The sequence below is a fragment of the Suncus etruscus genome, chromosome 6 (genome assembly GCF_024139225.1).
Source record: "Suncus etruscus isolate mSunEtr1 chromosome 6, mSunEtr1.pri.cur, whole genome shotgun sequence".
In the NCBI taxonomy this organism is placed as follows: Eukaryota; Metazoa; Chordata; class Mammalia; order Eulipotyphla; family Soricidae; genus Suncus; species Suncus etruscus.
The window spans coordinates 128026037-128039448 of record NC_064853.1 but is presented as its reverse complement, the minus strand read 5'-3'; the positions used below and the strand labels follow the sequence as shown (position 1 = coordinate 128039448).

The 13412-nt window shown below is 43.7% G+C and overlaps 1 protein-coding gene across 1 annotated transcript; it reads left to right on the top strand.

Moving 5' to 3' along the window:
* Nucleotides 1–4712: 4712 nt before the first annotated feature.
* On the top strand, nt 4713–11081 carry CCNG1 (cyclin G1). The gene is made up of 6 exons (XM_049774577.1): nt 4713–4976; nt 7889–8142; nt 8739–8817; nt 8917–9015; nt 9399–9593; nt 10742–11081. Exons 1-5 carry the CDS (start codon nt 4713–4715, stop codon nt 9588–9590), a joined length of 888 nt encoding a protein of 295 aa, XP_049630534.1. The 3' UTR covers nt 9591–9593; nt 10742–11081.
* The last annotated feature ends 2331 nt before the right edge of the window (nt 11082–13412 follow it).

Genomic DNA, 13412 nt, shown 5'->3' with positions numbered 1-13412 from the left:
AACCGCTTCATTTGCCCAAGTCTTACAAAACTCTGTGCAAGAGTCGTGGCTTCTTGGAACTTTTCCAAGAGAATTCCCAGTTTTTCTTGTCTGTTCCTCTGATGCTCTGAGCACCAGTCAGTCATCATCTCTTTCTACACTGATCCATGTGCTAAGGTTGTTTGTTTGTTTGTTTTTCCTCTGTTTTGAAGACAAATAGTGTATCTCCCATGTTGAATATTTTTCTTCATGCTTTCTCCAGATTTTGAAAGCCAGACTTCCCACTGTCTGCTTGCCAACAACAGAAGTTGGAGGTTGTAGAAAAGCTCTGACCTCACCTAAGGGAGTAAAAAACAATCATCTTGGGATATGTGGATTGTTGAAATACTGAGAGTGTTAGATTAAAATCAGAGTAAGTGGAGGGAGGGTGATAGCACAGTGAGTAAGGCATTTGCTTTGCACTAGGCTGACTCAAGTTCAATCCTGGCATCTCATTTGGTCCCCTGAGTCTTTCAGGAGTGATTTCTGAGTGCAAAGCTAGGAGTAACCCCCTGAGTGCTGCTACTGCCAGATGTGGTCCCAAAACAAACAAAAAGAGACACTACATGTGGCTGACCCATTTATCCCAGGTTATCACAGGGTCATGAGATGCAGCACTGTAGGCCTGCAGCCCTGCAGCCCTGCTGGGTATGAACCAAAGTATCTCCTACACAGCACAGAGGCTATATCAGCAGCACAGTCTCAAGCCACTGTATGGAATTGTTGGCCTGGTTGGTTGAAAATTACTGAGATGCTCGGTCCCTTCCTCCCCACCTTCTGAGCCTTACCACTGACCAAAAAAAGGGAAGGGAGAGTAAGGGGCTGAAAAAAACTGACAGAGAAGGGGGGGGCATTAAAAAGATACAGAAGAGGGGCTGGAGCAGCGGCACAAACGGTTCAAGGGTTACTCTAGTCTCTGCACTCAGAAATCACTCCTGGCAGTGCTTGAGGGATCAAGGATGCTGGGGATCCAACCCAGGTTGGCAATATGCAAGGCAAGTGCCTGCCCACTGTGCTATTTCTCCAGGCCCCCAAATGTCTACATCTTGTGTCATAGTCACTACTTAACCCTCCTTATAATCCTTCTACTTCTACAATTTATTTTCTACTACTTATTCTTTTATTTCTTATTTTTAAGGAAATAAAATACAAAGAGCCAATGTGACTTAAAAACTAAAGAATCATCCAGCTTGGGGTCTGAGGGTTAGCACAGAGGTAGGGTATTGGCCTTGCATGCGACAGATCCAAGATGGACCTAGGCTCGATCCCTGGCATCGTCCCATGTGGTCCCCCAATGCAAGAAGCGATTTCTGAGTGCATAGCCAGGAGTAACCCCGACCAGTTGTGGTCCAAAAACAAACAAACAAACAAAAAAATAAGAATCATCCAGCTAGTTAAGTAGCCCATGACTTAAAGTGTTCATTTTATTCCAAAACTCATGTACACATTATTGTAAAAGTATTTTTAAATCAATTTACTGTTTATATAGTCTGGATTTTACACTCTTACTTGCTACATCATTTAAATTCAGGGAAGACCAGCTTTTTTCTCCATTGGAGCCCTCCTTTGTAAAATTGACCCCACTTAATCATTCAGAGGAAGTATACTTTTCTTCCCAGCTTCCTCTTATAGCTTTGCTCTCATTTCAGGGCTCAGTTCTTTAGAGTTTGCACTGGGCAAGGCAGACAGCTCAGATGCCAGCCAATCTTTCAGAGTTTCACTTGCTCAAAACCTACTTATTGAGCTGGAAATCATGATTAAGCCAGAAGAACAGACATCCATTGGCAGTGGATGAAAAGTGACGAGTGTTTACAACTTTGCTTAGAGATGTTCACAGAGATCCAGTTCGTTCACAGTAAAAATGGAGAATTGGGGACTGGAGCAATATCACAGACACAGGTCATTTGCCTTGCATGTGGCTGAAAGGAATTCCATCCCCAGTATCCCTTATAGACCTGAGCACTGCTAGGAGTAATTTCTGAGGGTAAAGACAGGAGTAACCTCAGAGCACCACCAGGTGCAGTCCCCCCAAACAAAACAATATAAGGGTTTATAAAAACAGAGAACACTGTTTGCATTAAGAGGAGGGAGTGGGCCCGGAGAGATAGCACAGCGGCGTTTGCCTTGCAAGCAGCCGATCCAGGACCAAAGGTGGTTGGTTCGAATCCCGGTGTCCCATATGGTCCCCCGTGCCTGCCAGGAGCTATTTCTGAGCAGACAGCCAGGAGTAACCCCAGAGCATCACCGGGTGTGGCCCCAAAACCAAAAAAAAAAAAAAAAAAAGATGAGGGAGTGTTCAAGATTTTTAAATCACTGAAACTTCCTCTCCACCATGCCTTTTAACTACTGTCAACATCTTTGCCTTTAAACCACGGAGAAGTTTCTGACTTTTCCCATTTCGACTTGCTTAAGAATGAGTTTCAGAAAACTAATTCTACCTCGGACTGGAGGGACAGGATAGCAGGTGGGTGTTTGCCTTGCAAGCAACTGACACTGGTTTGTTCCCTGGAATCCCAGATGGTCTCCTGAGACCTAATTCCTGATTGCTGAGCCAGAAATAACTCCTGAGCCTTGCTGCTTGGCTGCTTAAGGCTCTAAAACGAAAACAAAACAAAAATAAAGGAGGGGGCCTGATTTTTAAAATCAATGTAATAAACTACATCATAGAAAATTCAACACTTCTCCATCTGTGGTAACTTTTTTTGTTAAGTCAAAGACTGATTCCTTCCTTCCTACCCTTTGCACTTTTAAATTATTATTATTAAATTTGGGGGAATAAAAAAATTGGGGGAGTAAGAAATTGGGGAGGGGGGGTAATTAGCCACTATATTTTTAGAAAAGAGTTGGCAGGATCACTCTCCTCCACCACGCGGAATAAAAACTCCCAGTCCCTTCTGGAATGCTACCCTGGACCGGGTCAAGCTGCCAAAAAGTCTAGCCTGGGGCCGCATGAGTGGCTGGGCTGCCAGCCTGGGTTGAAGGCTTAGATAACCCTCTAGGTCGGATCTCTGGCAAATTCTCCTGGTAGGAGGGATGTTTCCAGGAGGGGGCGTGGCCTCAGGGAGGGGCGTGGCCTCAAGGAGCCGCAAGCCGAGAGCGCTAAAGGAAGTGTCTCCTGATTGGCCAAACTGTCCCTCGGGACGAGCTCTGTTTGGCCAGCGGAGCTGTCCGTCAAAGCGCCGCCACCAATCAGCCGCGGAAACGCGATCCCGATCCGGGAGTCGCTCCGCCTCCCGCTATATCTACCGCGCCTCGGGCCGCGGCCCCCTCAGGCTCGGTCCGAGCGGACCCTCGGGAGGGCGGCGGGCGGCTGCGTCCAGGCGGCGGTGCCGGAGACCTCCCGCGACCCGTCGCGGCGCCCCCTCCCCGGGCCCGGGCCGCGCCCTGCGCCCCGCTCGCCCCTCGGCGGGACCCCTCGCCGCGTTAGATCTCCGATCGGGTAGCGAGCGGGGGCGAGGGGCGGGCGAGCAGGCCCGGGGAGGCAGGGCAGGCACCGGGGGAGCCGCGGGGGAGCCGCACTCGCCAGCGAGGTGAGCGCGGGGCGCGGGGTCGGGACCCCCGCTGGGAAGGCAAGTCCTGACTTGCCCGGCCGAGCCCGACGGGGCGGGCTGTGTGCGCCCCCTGGGGCTCAGGGGCTCCCCCTGGTCAGCACCCTCACCCATGGCCAGAACTTGGGGTGCCTGAGCAACACCCCGATTTCCTTTCCCCCACTCGCGTCGAGGGGCCCTCGGCGGAGTCAGGAGCGGGGGTGCAGGCCCAGCCCCGTTGCCCGACACCGGGTCTCCCTCCACGGGGCTACTGTCATCCTCCAGCTGGGCTGTCTGTTAAATGAGCACGGACCCTCCTCCGGGCCAGGATTTGGGGTGCACCCCAGTTTTCTTTCCCCCACACGCGTCGAGGGGCCTCGGTGGATTCGGGGGGTCAGGCAGCCCCAGCCCCGTCGCCCACACTGGGTCTCCCCCCACGGAGCAACTGTCATCCTGCTGGGGTGCCTGCCAAAGTTCGGCACACCCCGGGGCCAGAATTTGGGGTGCCCCCGCAGCCTGAGCAGCACCCCCGATTTCCTTTCCCCCACGTCGAGGGGCCTCGGCGGAGTCAGGAGCGGGGGTGCAGGCTCAGCCCCGTCGCCCCAACACTGGGTCTCCCCCCACGGAGCAACTGTCATCCTGTTGGGGTGTCTGTTAAAAGAGCACGGAACCCCCTCTGGGGCCAGAATTTGGGGTGCCCCCCGCAGCCTAAGCAGCATCCCCCCACGTCGAGGGGCCCTCGGTGGAGTCGGGGGGTCAGGCAGGCCCAGCCCCGTCGCCCCAACACTGGGTCTCCCCCCACGGAGCGACTGTCATCCTGCTGGGGTGTCCGTCAAAGGAGCTCCGCTGACAGCTGGGCGAGTTCCCCGGGCTTGGCCTGGCCGGGCCTGGCTCTGGCTCTTCGTTAACTCCCCGGGGCCCCCACCCCGGCACGCGCCCCTTTTGGGCGTCCGGTTCCAGCGTCCTCGCTCCGCTCCGGCAGGCCAGTTGCTGCTACAGTTGGGTCTCCCTCCACGCAGCACTTGTTCGAGCTTTGCTTCCTCTTCTCTTCTGCAAGCTGGGGTACTGGGTACTCTCTCCCCTCGCCCCCCAAACCCAGAGCCTCCCCTCCCCTTCCCTCCCCTCCCCTCTCTCACTCACTCGCCCTCCTCCTCCTCCTCCTCGCAGATGATCGAGGTGATGACGGCCACGGACGCGCAGAAACTGCTGCACCAGCTGGACGTGCTGCTGGAGCAGGAGTGGCGCTGCCAGCCCAAGGTCTGCGGCCTGCGGCTCATCGAGGCCTCGCATGACAACGGCCTCCGCATGACCGCCCAGCTGCGGGACTTCGAAGTCAAGGACCTCCTGAGCCTCACCCAGTTCTTCGGCTTCGACACCGAGACCTTCTCTCTGGCCGTCAATCTGCTCGACCGGTTTCTGTCCCGGATGAAGGTAGGGTAGGTGCCAGCCTGGAAGCATTTTCTCTTCTTGGAAGGTATTCATAAACTTCACGTTATTGTTGGTTTTTTGTTTTGTTTTGTTTTCCCTAGCAAATAGCCCCACTTCGTTGCATTTCCTCAGCAAGACTGATGAATACTGTCATTAAGCAGACGTTACAAGAAATGCACTGGCTTGAATTTCCATCACGAAAGATCAAATAATCTACCCTTAGAATCAGCAGTTGTTTTTAAAAAACAAAACTTTCTTTGGGGTTAGGAGAGATAATTCAGTAACATTCGCCATGCACACAGCTGACCTGTGAGCTCAGGACCCGGAGTTTGATTCCTAAGAGTGACACCTCAACATAGAGCCAACAATAAGCCCTGAGCAGCATTGGGCATGGCCCAAATAACTCCCCACACCCCACACACACACCTAGATAGAACAAGAGAAGTTTCCACTTTGAGATCGGGATTTAACTCATTGTTCAGGGCGCTTGCCTTTGCATGTGTAAAAAGACTATGGATTTGGGGCCTTAGTGATAATGCAGCAGGGAGGGCATTTGCCTTGTACACAGCTGACCCAGTTTGGATCACCAGCATCCCATATGTTCCCTCGAGCCTGCCAGGTTCTCAGCCAGGTGTAACCCCTGAGCACTAGGGAGTGTGACCCATAACAACAAAAAACAAAAATGGAGAAATTTTTCTTTTTGATACTACTGTTAACCACCTCGTAAATAGGTATTTTTCAACTCATATATTAAAACCTGGTATTACTTAGCTTTAGACCTAAAGTTTGCATTAATGTATTTTTCACTCTATAAGATGCACCGAACCACAAGACGTACATAGTTTTTAGACCAGCCTGTGAGGACAAAGTATATTTACAATACGCTGGTCCACTGCTTGTTAAACACATTTACCTAACTTTATTTTACATCATAAAATAAAAACATTTTTAAATACTTTTCGTTAATATAAAAAAATCAAAAATAAAAAAACCCTGCACTCAGTGAATGCTCCAGGCGGCATTCACTCCATAAGACGCACATTTCCCCCCATCTTTCAAGGGAAGAAGTGCATCTTATAGCACAAAAATACGGTACCAGGCAAATCTAACATCCATTTTCACTTAGATGATCTGAAGAAGGAAGTTATAAACTTAGTTGCCTTTTTTAAAAAAAAAAAAAAAAAAAGAGGACATCTCTGCAGCTTTTTGTTTTGTTGTGTGTGCTAGGAATTAAACCCTGGACTTCATATATGCAAAGCATACACTCTACTACTAAGCTCTGTCCCAGACTTCAGTTTATTATTATAAATTATCTGCCTTATTTGTGCACCAGTGAACATTAGATGAGATGATATGAGCATTAAAATTGAACTAAAATTAATCAGTTTATACTAAGAATGAACTCAGTATTTGAATTGTCTTGTCCAACACCTAGGCACCTCTTTAGATACCATGCGCATGCCCTACTGGTGATCATAAATGCTGCATAAAAACATATCTGCTTCATCAGCATATTAAAATTTTATATACTTGGAACTAATTACTGTCAAATAATACAAGACATAAGAAAAATTTGCGGGGCTGGCGAGGTGGTGCTAGAGGTTAGGTGTCTGCCTTGCAAGCGCTAGCCAAGGATCAGGACCGCGGTTCGATCCCCCGGTGTCCCATATGGTCCCCCCCAAGCCAGGGGCAATTTCTGAGCACTTAGCCAGGAGTAACCCCTGAGCATCAAACGGGTGTGGTCCGAAAAACCAAAAAGAAAAAAAGAAAAGAAAAATTTGCATTATACTTATTTTTTGTTTTGCTTTATTTTGGGTGTCTGTTGATACTCTGGTGTTACTCTTGGCTCTGCACTCAGAAATTACTTCTAGGTCAGAGAACTATAGGGGATGCCAGGGATCAAACCTGGGTTGGCTGCATGCAAATGCCCTACTGCTATACTATTGCTCCAGCCGCAAATTGACATTATACTTCTAATGAGACATATATTGGTAAAGAAGTCCCAAGAGGAACAGAGCACATGTATTGTTTGTTGTTAGTAAAGACAAATCTGATTATTTCTCTTTAATATTTTTACAGCTGTGGTTTTATTTTTTTGGTTTTTGGGTCACACCCAGCAGCGCTCAGGGGGGTTACTCCTGGCTTTATGCTCAGAAATTGCCCCTGGCAGGCACAGCGGACCATATGGGATGCCGGGATTCAAACCACTGTCCTTCTGCATGAAAGGCAAATGCGTTACCTCCATGCTATCTCTCTAGCCCCAGCTGTGGCTTTTTTTTTAATCACATGTACTGTTAATGATGCTTAAAGTTTCATTTAAGCTTGAACTTAGCACAAGTGGAATGAACTGTTACAATAGTATAGACATTCAAAAAAGATTAATAAAAAACTGGACTGAGCTTTATAGTTACCATTAACAATATTGCTATGGTTTATAAAAAGTTCATTAAAAAATTAAAAAATTAGAGCTGGAACAATAGCACAACATGTAGGGCATTTGTTTTCCACGTACACTGCCAACCTGGGTTTGATCTACGCTCTCTTTACCTCCACCCACTCCCACCTTCTCCGTCACTCCTATTTCTCAAACATGACTTTTATTTTACAATTGTAAATACAAAGAAAAACAAGAACTTGGAAAGTCTTGTGGAAAGTTGATCACTTATTTGGTTGTTTTACAGTGGCAGATGAAAGTGTATGAGCTAAACTCAAACATAAACTGGAATTTAGTGTAGTTTCTCTAAAGCTGGCTCCAATAGGATAGCATAGGAATACCATACTATAGTTGATGTGTGTCTGGATCTTCTGAAATCCTCCAAGTTGAGATACTTCCTTGCAACTATGGGGGTCAGAGTTCCAGATATCCTGTTTTGTTAAGATAGAAAATAAAGACTGGATTGATTTATTCTTTATAGGTACAACCCAAGCACCTTGGATGTGTTGGACTAAGCTGCTTTTATTTGGCTGTAAAATCAGTTGAAGATGAAAGGAATGTCCCACTGGCAAATGATTTGATCCGAATAAGTCAATATAGGTTCACAGTTTCAGACTTGATGAGAATGGAAAAGATTGTACTGGAGAAGGTGTGTTGGAAAGTCAGGGCAACCACTGCCTTTCAATTTTTGCAGCTCTACTATTCACTTCTTCAAGAGAACTTGTCCTTTGAAAGGTATGTTGAGCAAAGGAGATGGCATTCATATTGACACTGGCTCAGTGCATAAAATCAATTATCCTGGTATAATTTAATCAAAATGAATATAATAACAGTTTCTTAATTTTACTTCATTTTCCCTTAGAAGCTAGAAGACCTTGAACTGCTAAGAGCTTCTTGAAATTAGATAGGACTGTATTTTAACTTCTGATTATATTTTTTATTTATAGACCTAATTTATAGAATCTAGTAGCAAAATTAATATAGATATGTGGGAAAAGTAAAACCCTAGAAGATACAGATATGTGGCAAAAGTAATTTTAGTAGACACATAAGTAGACTAATTAAAATGGAAAGAAACCTTGTTAATGTAGCGTGATGATTTTCAACATTTCAGTTTTACATATATCTAAATGCTTAGGATATTCTAAATAAGGATATATTCACATACAACCTTAGTGTTTCTGTGTAGAGAGGAATGCAAAGTCAATTTAATTTTTCTAATAAGTGTACATAACTTCACTATAAAGACTTAGCTTCAACATTTTTCTGAAAAACTGTCTTCTGACTAGATAGAAAATTATCTACATAAAATTACATTTTCTCTTTTAAAGGAAAAGTAGCCTTAATTTTGAAAGATTAGAAGCTCAACTTAAGGCATGCCATTGCAGGATCATATTTTCTAAAGCAAAGGTAAATACCTTATAACTATTAACCTATTCTAAGGCCTATTTATTATGTTATATCTAAATATTTTATGTCAACATTTACTTCAGAATTATTTTCTTCTAGCCTTCTGTATTGGCATTGTCTATCATTGCACTGGAGATCCAAGAACAAAAGTGTGTGGAGTTAACAGAAGGAGTAGAATATCTTCAGAAACATTCCAAGGTATGTCATAGTCATACTCTAAATCTTATTAATATATTTAGAGGATACTAAGCCATTTGTTTGAATACTCTCCCTACAGTAAAGTGAGAAATGTTTAAAATGTAAATTGTGTAACCCCAAACATTCTTGGTTAATTTTAATTTTTGGTTAATAAGTAGAGATATGTTAGTAAGATCACAGTTATTTCTATAATTAAATATTATGGTGTTGGTACTCCGTTCTGGAATCACCTACATCCCAACTTAGGCTGTATATTTCTCTTCCTTTATGGACTCTCTCCCTCCCACCCACTTCCCTCATATTTTTTAGATAAGCCTATTTACTTTTCAAAAACGTACTATGGTAATTTTAATTCAATAACAACCTCTTAAAAATATGTACAGATAAATGGCAGAGATCTAACCTTCTGGCAAGAACTTGTCTCCAAGTGTTTAACTGAATACTCATCAAACAAGTGTTCCAAGCCAAATGTTCAGAAGTTGAAATGGATTGTTTCTGGCCGTACTGCACGACAACTGAAGCATAGTTTCTACAGAATAACACATCTTCCAACCATCCCAGAACTGGGCCCTTAATAGGTAAAATTCAGATCCCAGTTCTTCTTTATATTGAGAAAACTTTGTTATGCTGTAATTTTGTTTTTAGGCCACACACAGATATGCTCAGGGATCTTTGTTCAGGGATCATTCCTGGTGGTTCTCAGGGGATCAAACATGTTGGGACTAGAACTGGGCTTAGCTTCGTGCAAGTCAAGTTACCTAAACCCCTGTGCCATCTCTCCAGCTTTAAGACAGTAAGTTTTGAATTGCATGCTGTTTTGCTTTATATAGATTCAAACTTTGGCTCATCTAAAACATTATACTGGCCTGATGAGCAAGGCAACATGAGCAGAACCAACATGTTAGAGAATATAAGCCTGTAGACTGAAATAAAAAAAATGAGTTTGAACTTGGACATTGTATTTCAGATAAATTATGGTAGATGGTCTTTACATGGGTGTGTAGAGGCTGCCTGGTTGTGTCTCAACATTCTGAGTTGCAGAACATCATTATAGCACTTGGATCAACTAGGAAACAGTTATATGCATGATATGTAAAACTCTTTTTTGTTTTGTTTTGTTTTGTTTTTGGGTCACACCTGGCAGCGCTCAGGGGTTACTCCTGGCTCTATGCTCAGAAATCGTTCCTGGCAGGCTCAGGGGACCATATAGGACACCGGGATTCGAACACCTGACCTCTGCATGCGAGGCAAAGCCTTTACCTCCATGCTACCTCTCTGGCCCATGTTATGTAAAACTCTTTATTGTAAACACACACACACACACACACACACACACACACACACACACACACACACAATAGATATAGCAGCTAGAGATAGCACAACAATAGGGCATTTACCCTGCATGCAGCTGACCCTGGACAGACCTGGGTTCAATTTCCGGAAACCCATATGGTCCCCTGAGCCTGCAGGGGCAATTTCTGAGCACAGAGCCATGAGTAATCTCTGAGCATCACCAGGTGTGGCCCAAAAATGAAAAATAAAATAAACATATAACAAGTATATATAACATACATTATTGCCATCTAAATTTAATTCACAGTAATGGTTTTTTCCTATTCAATTAGGTGTTGACATTTAACAATTCTCCACAAGATTATAAATACTTCATTTTGAACAGTAATATTTGGCAGATGCATATTAACTATTTTTTTGTTTTAAATAGGATTATTACAACAAAAACTCCGAAGCCTTCCTCTATGATTGAGCTATGGAATGAATGTGTTCAACGGATTTAAACTGTGAAGTCTTAAAAACATCACAAGATTAGGACGTAATAATTTCAGATTTGGGAAAACTGCTTAATTAATATAATGCTACATTGGTATTCTTATGTCTAACTTCATCTGTGAGGCACATAAAATCAAAGCTAAGAGCATAAATGTGAAATACTAATGACATGACAAGGTTGGGAAAGTAAACTGTGAATCTTCATTTTCATACTGACGCAACTTTCTATATTGAATCAATATACTGTATTCCAGTGCTATTTAAAATGGTAACTTATTTAAATTTGAATGTTAAATTGAGATCTTAACAAAACCAACATCACAAATGCACTTTTAACAACAGTCACTATTGTAGGTGTGTAAATGGTTTCTTGGCACCCATAATAAGATAATCCAGAGATGTGGAGCTACATCAGTTACATTTAAATTTGAGGGCATTTTATGTAAAGCAAAACTAAAGACTAGTCATTTTGGCATATAACATCTTTAATTTTTTTTCCTAGAAAACGGGTGTTTTTTAAATCATGAAAATGGTTTACATAAAACATACTATGTCAAACTATTCCATCAGTGTATATACTAATACTTTTTATTGTATTTATAACTCAAAAATAACATCACTCTGGAAACTTGCTGATTTAATAACACTCCAGAAGTTTTTGCTAAAGTTTCTATAAAACTGCCGTTACTTCTAGTTTAAAATTTTGCTTCACGAGAATATACTTTGACTAATTGCCCCTATTGTGCCAAAAGCGTTTTAAGAAATTAGAAATATGTTCCTGATTATGGGTTGCTAAGGTAGTATTCTATTAGGTCATGTATGTAAGGAGACAGTGTTACAAGCATTGTAAACTGTTACTCACTGCCATGTATAGCCATCCAAAAAGGCTGCAACCGGTTTAGACATCATGTTATGGGTAAATATGCACTGTGAAGAAAAAACAAAGCCAAAGAACCACAATATTGCTTAAAATTGTTGTAAAACCATGTTATGTGGGTAACTTTTTAGTTTTCCCAAACGGTTCATATATTTCAATATTTGGGCTACGTTGGGTTAATTTTGAGTTGGCAGCAGTAACCTACCTAACCAGTGACCATGGTGTTTTGGTACTAAGGCCTATACCTTTCAATAAAATTATTGAAATGCAATTCACTCCTGAGCAGTTTTCTGACTGAATAAATTCTTGGCAATATGATGCCAGAACCAAAACCAAAACTATTGCTCTATATTGAATTTAGCACTAATCCCAGATACATGGTAGCAGAAACAAAATTTCTTTCAGCATAGCTTAGCTAATGAATAGCATAACTGTAATTGTTTTTTTAAGTAGCTACTACATGAAAATTAAATATGCTTTAGTGTGCCCTAAAAACTTGGTGTTGCGGGGCCAGAGAGATAGCATAGGCGTAGGGCATTTACCTTGCACACGACTGATCCAGGTTCAGGTTCGATGGATCCGTTCTTGATCCCCGGCATCCCATATGATCCTCTGATCCTGCCAGGAGCAATTTCTGAGCACAGAGCCAGGAGTAACCGCTGAGTACCACCACCGAGTGTGGCCCCTCCCCGCCAAAAAAGTTGGTGTTTAAGGTCCTGAGCGATAGCACAGCAGGTAGAGTATTTGCCTTGCACATTGCCGACCTGAGTTCGATTCCTGTCTTCCCATATGGTCCACTGAACCTGCCAGGAGTGATTTGAGCACAGAGCCAGGAGTAACCCAAGCACTGCTGGGTGTGCCCCAGCATGCCCCCTCCCCCAAGAAAAAGTTGGTGGTGAAGCACTGTTGATCACTTCTGTCATTCAGAAGTCACTCATCACTTTCACAAACATACCAAGTACAGATTCACCTCAAGAAGTTAAGACCCATGTATATGCTCCTGGCTGACTAAACTGTAATTACAACTGTAATTAATGTAACTGTAATGACAGGAATTACCAAACACAATAATACTAGGTTATAAAACTTCGTGTTCATCTGTTTAGGTAAATCTAGTCAGGTGATTAGAACTGAAACATGTACTGTTCATGCTTAATTAAAATACAGCTACAGACAGACAAAAGAAAAAATTATAAAAGGCTCCTTCGCTCTTGACTCAAACTAAATATAGTTAGTGACCTCTTTTTTTTGTTTGTTTTGTTTTTGTGGGGTCACTCCCAGTCACGCTCAGGGTTTACTCCTTACTCTGTGCTCAGAAATCACTCCTGGCAGGCTCAGGGAATATATATATGGGATGCCAGGGATCGAACCCGTGTCCCTCCTGGGTCGACCACATGCAAGGCAAATAAATGCCCTACCGCTGTGCTATTTTGACAGCCCTGACCCCTTTTTATGTTGTTTGTTTGGGGGACACACCTGGCCGCTCTCAAGTTACTCCTGGCTCTGCTCTCAGGAATTATTCTTGGCAGTACTCAGGACCATGTGTGCTATACTGGGAATCAAATCTGGGTGAGGTTACACCCAGATTGCAAGGCAAACACCATATCCACTGTACTATTCCTCCAGCCTTTTTTTGGTTTTGTTTTGTTTTGGGGCCACATCTGGCCGCACTGAGGATTTATTCCTGGCTCTGCATTCAAATTACTCCTGGCAGGCTCAGGGAGCCATA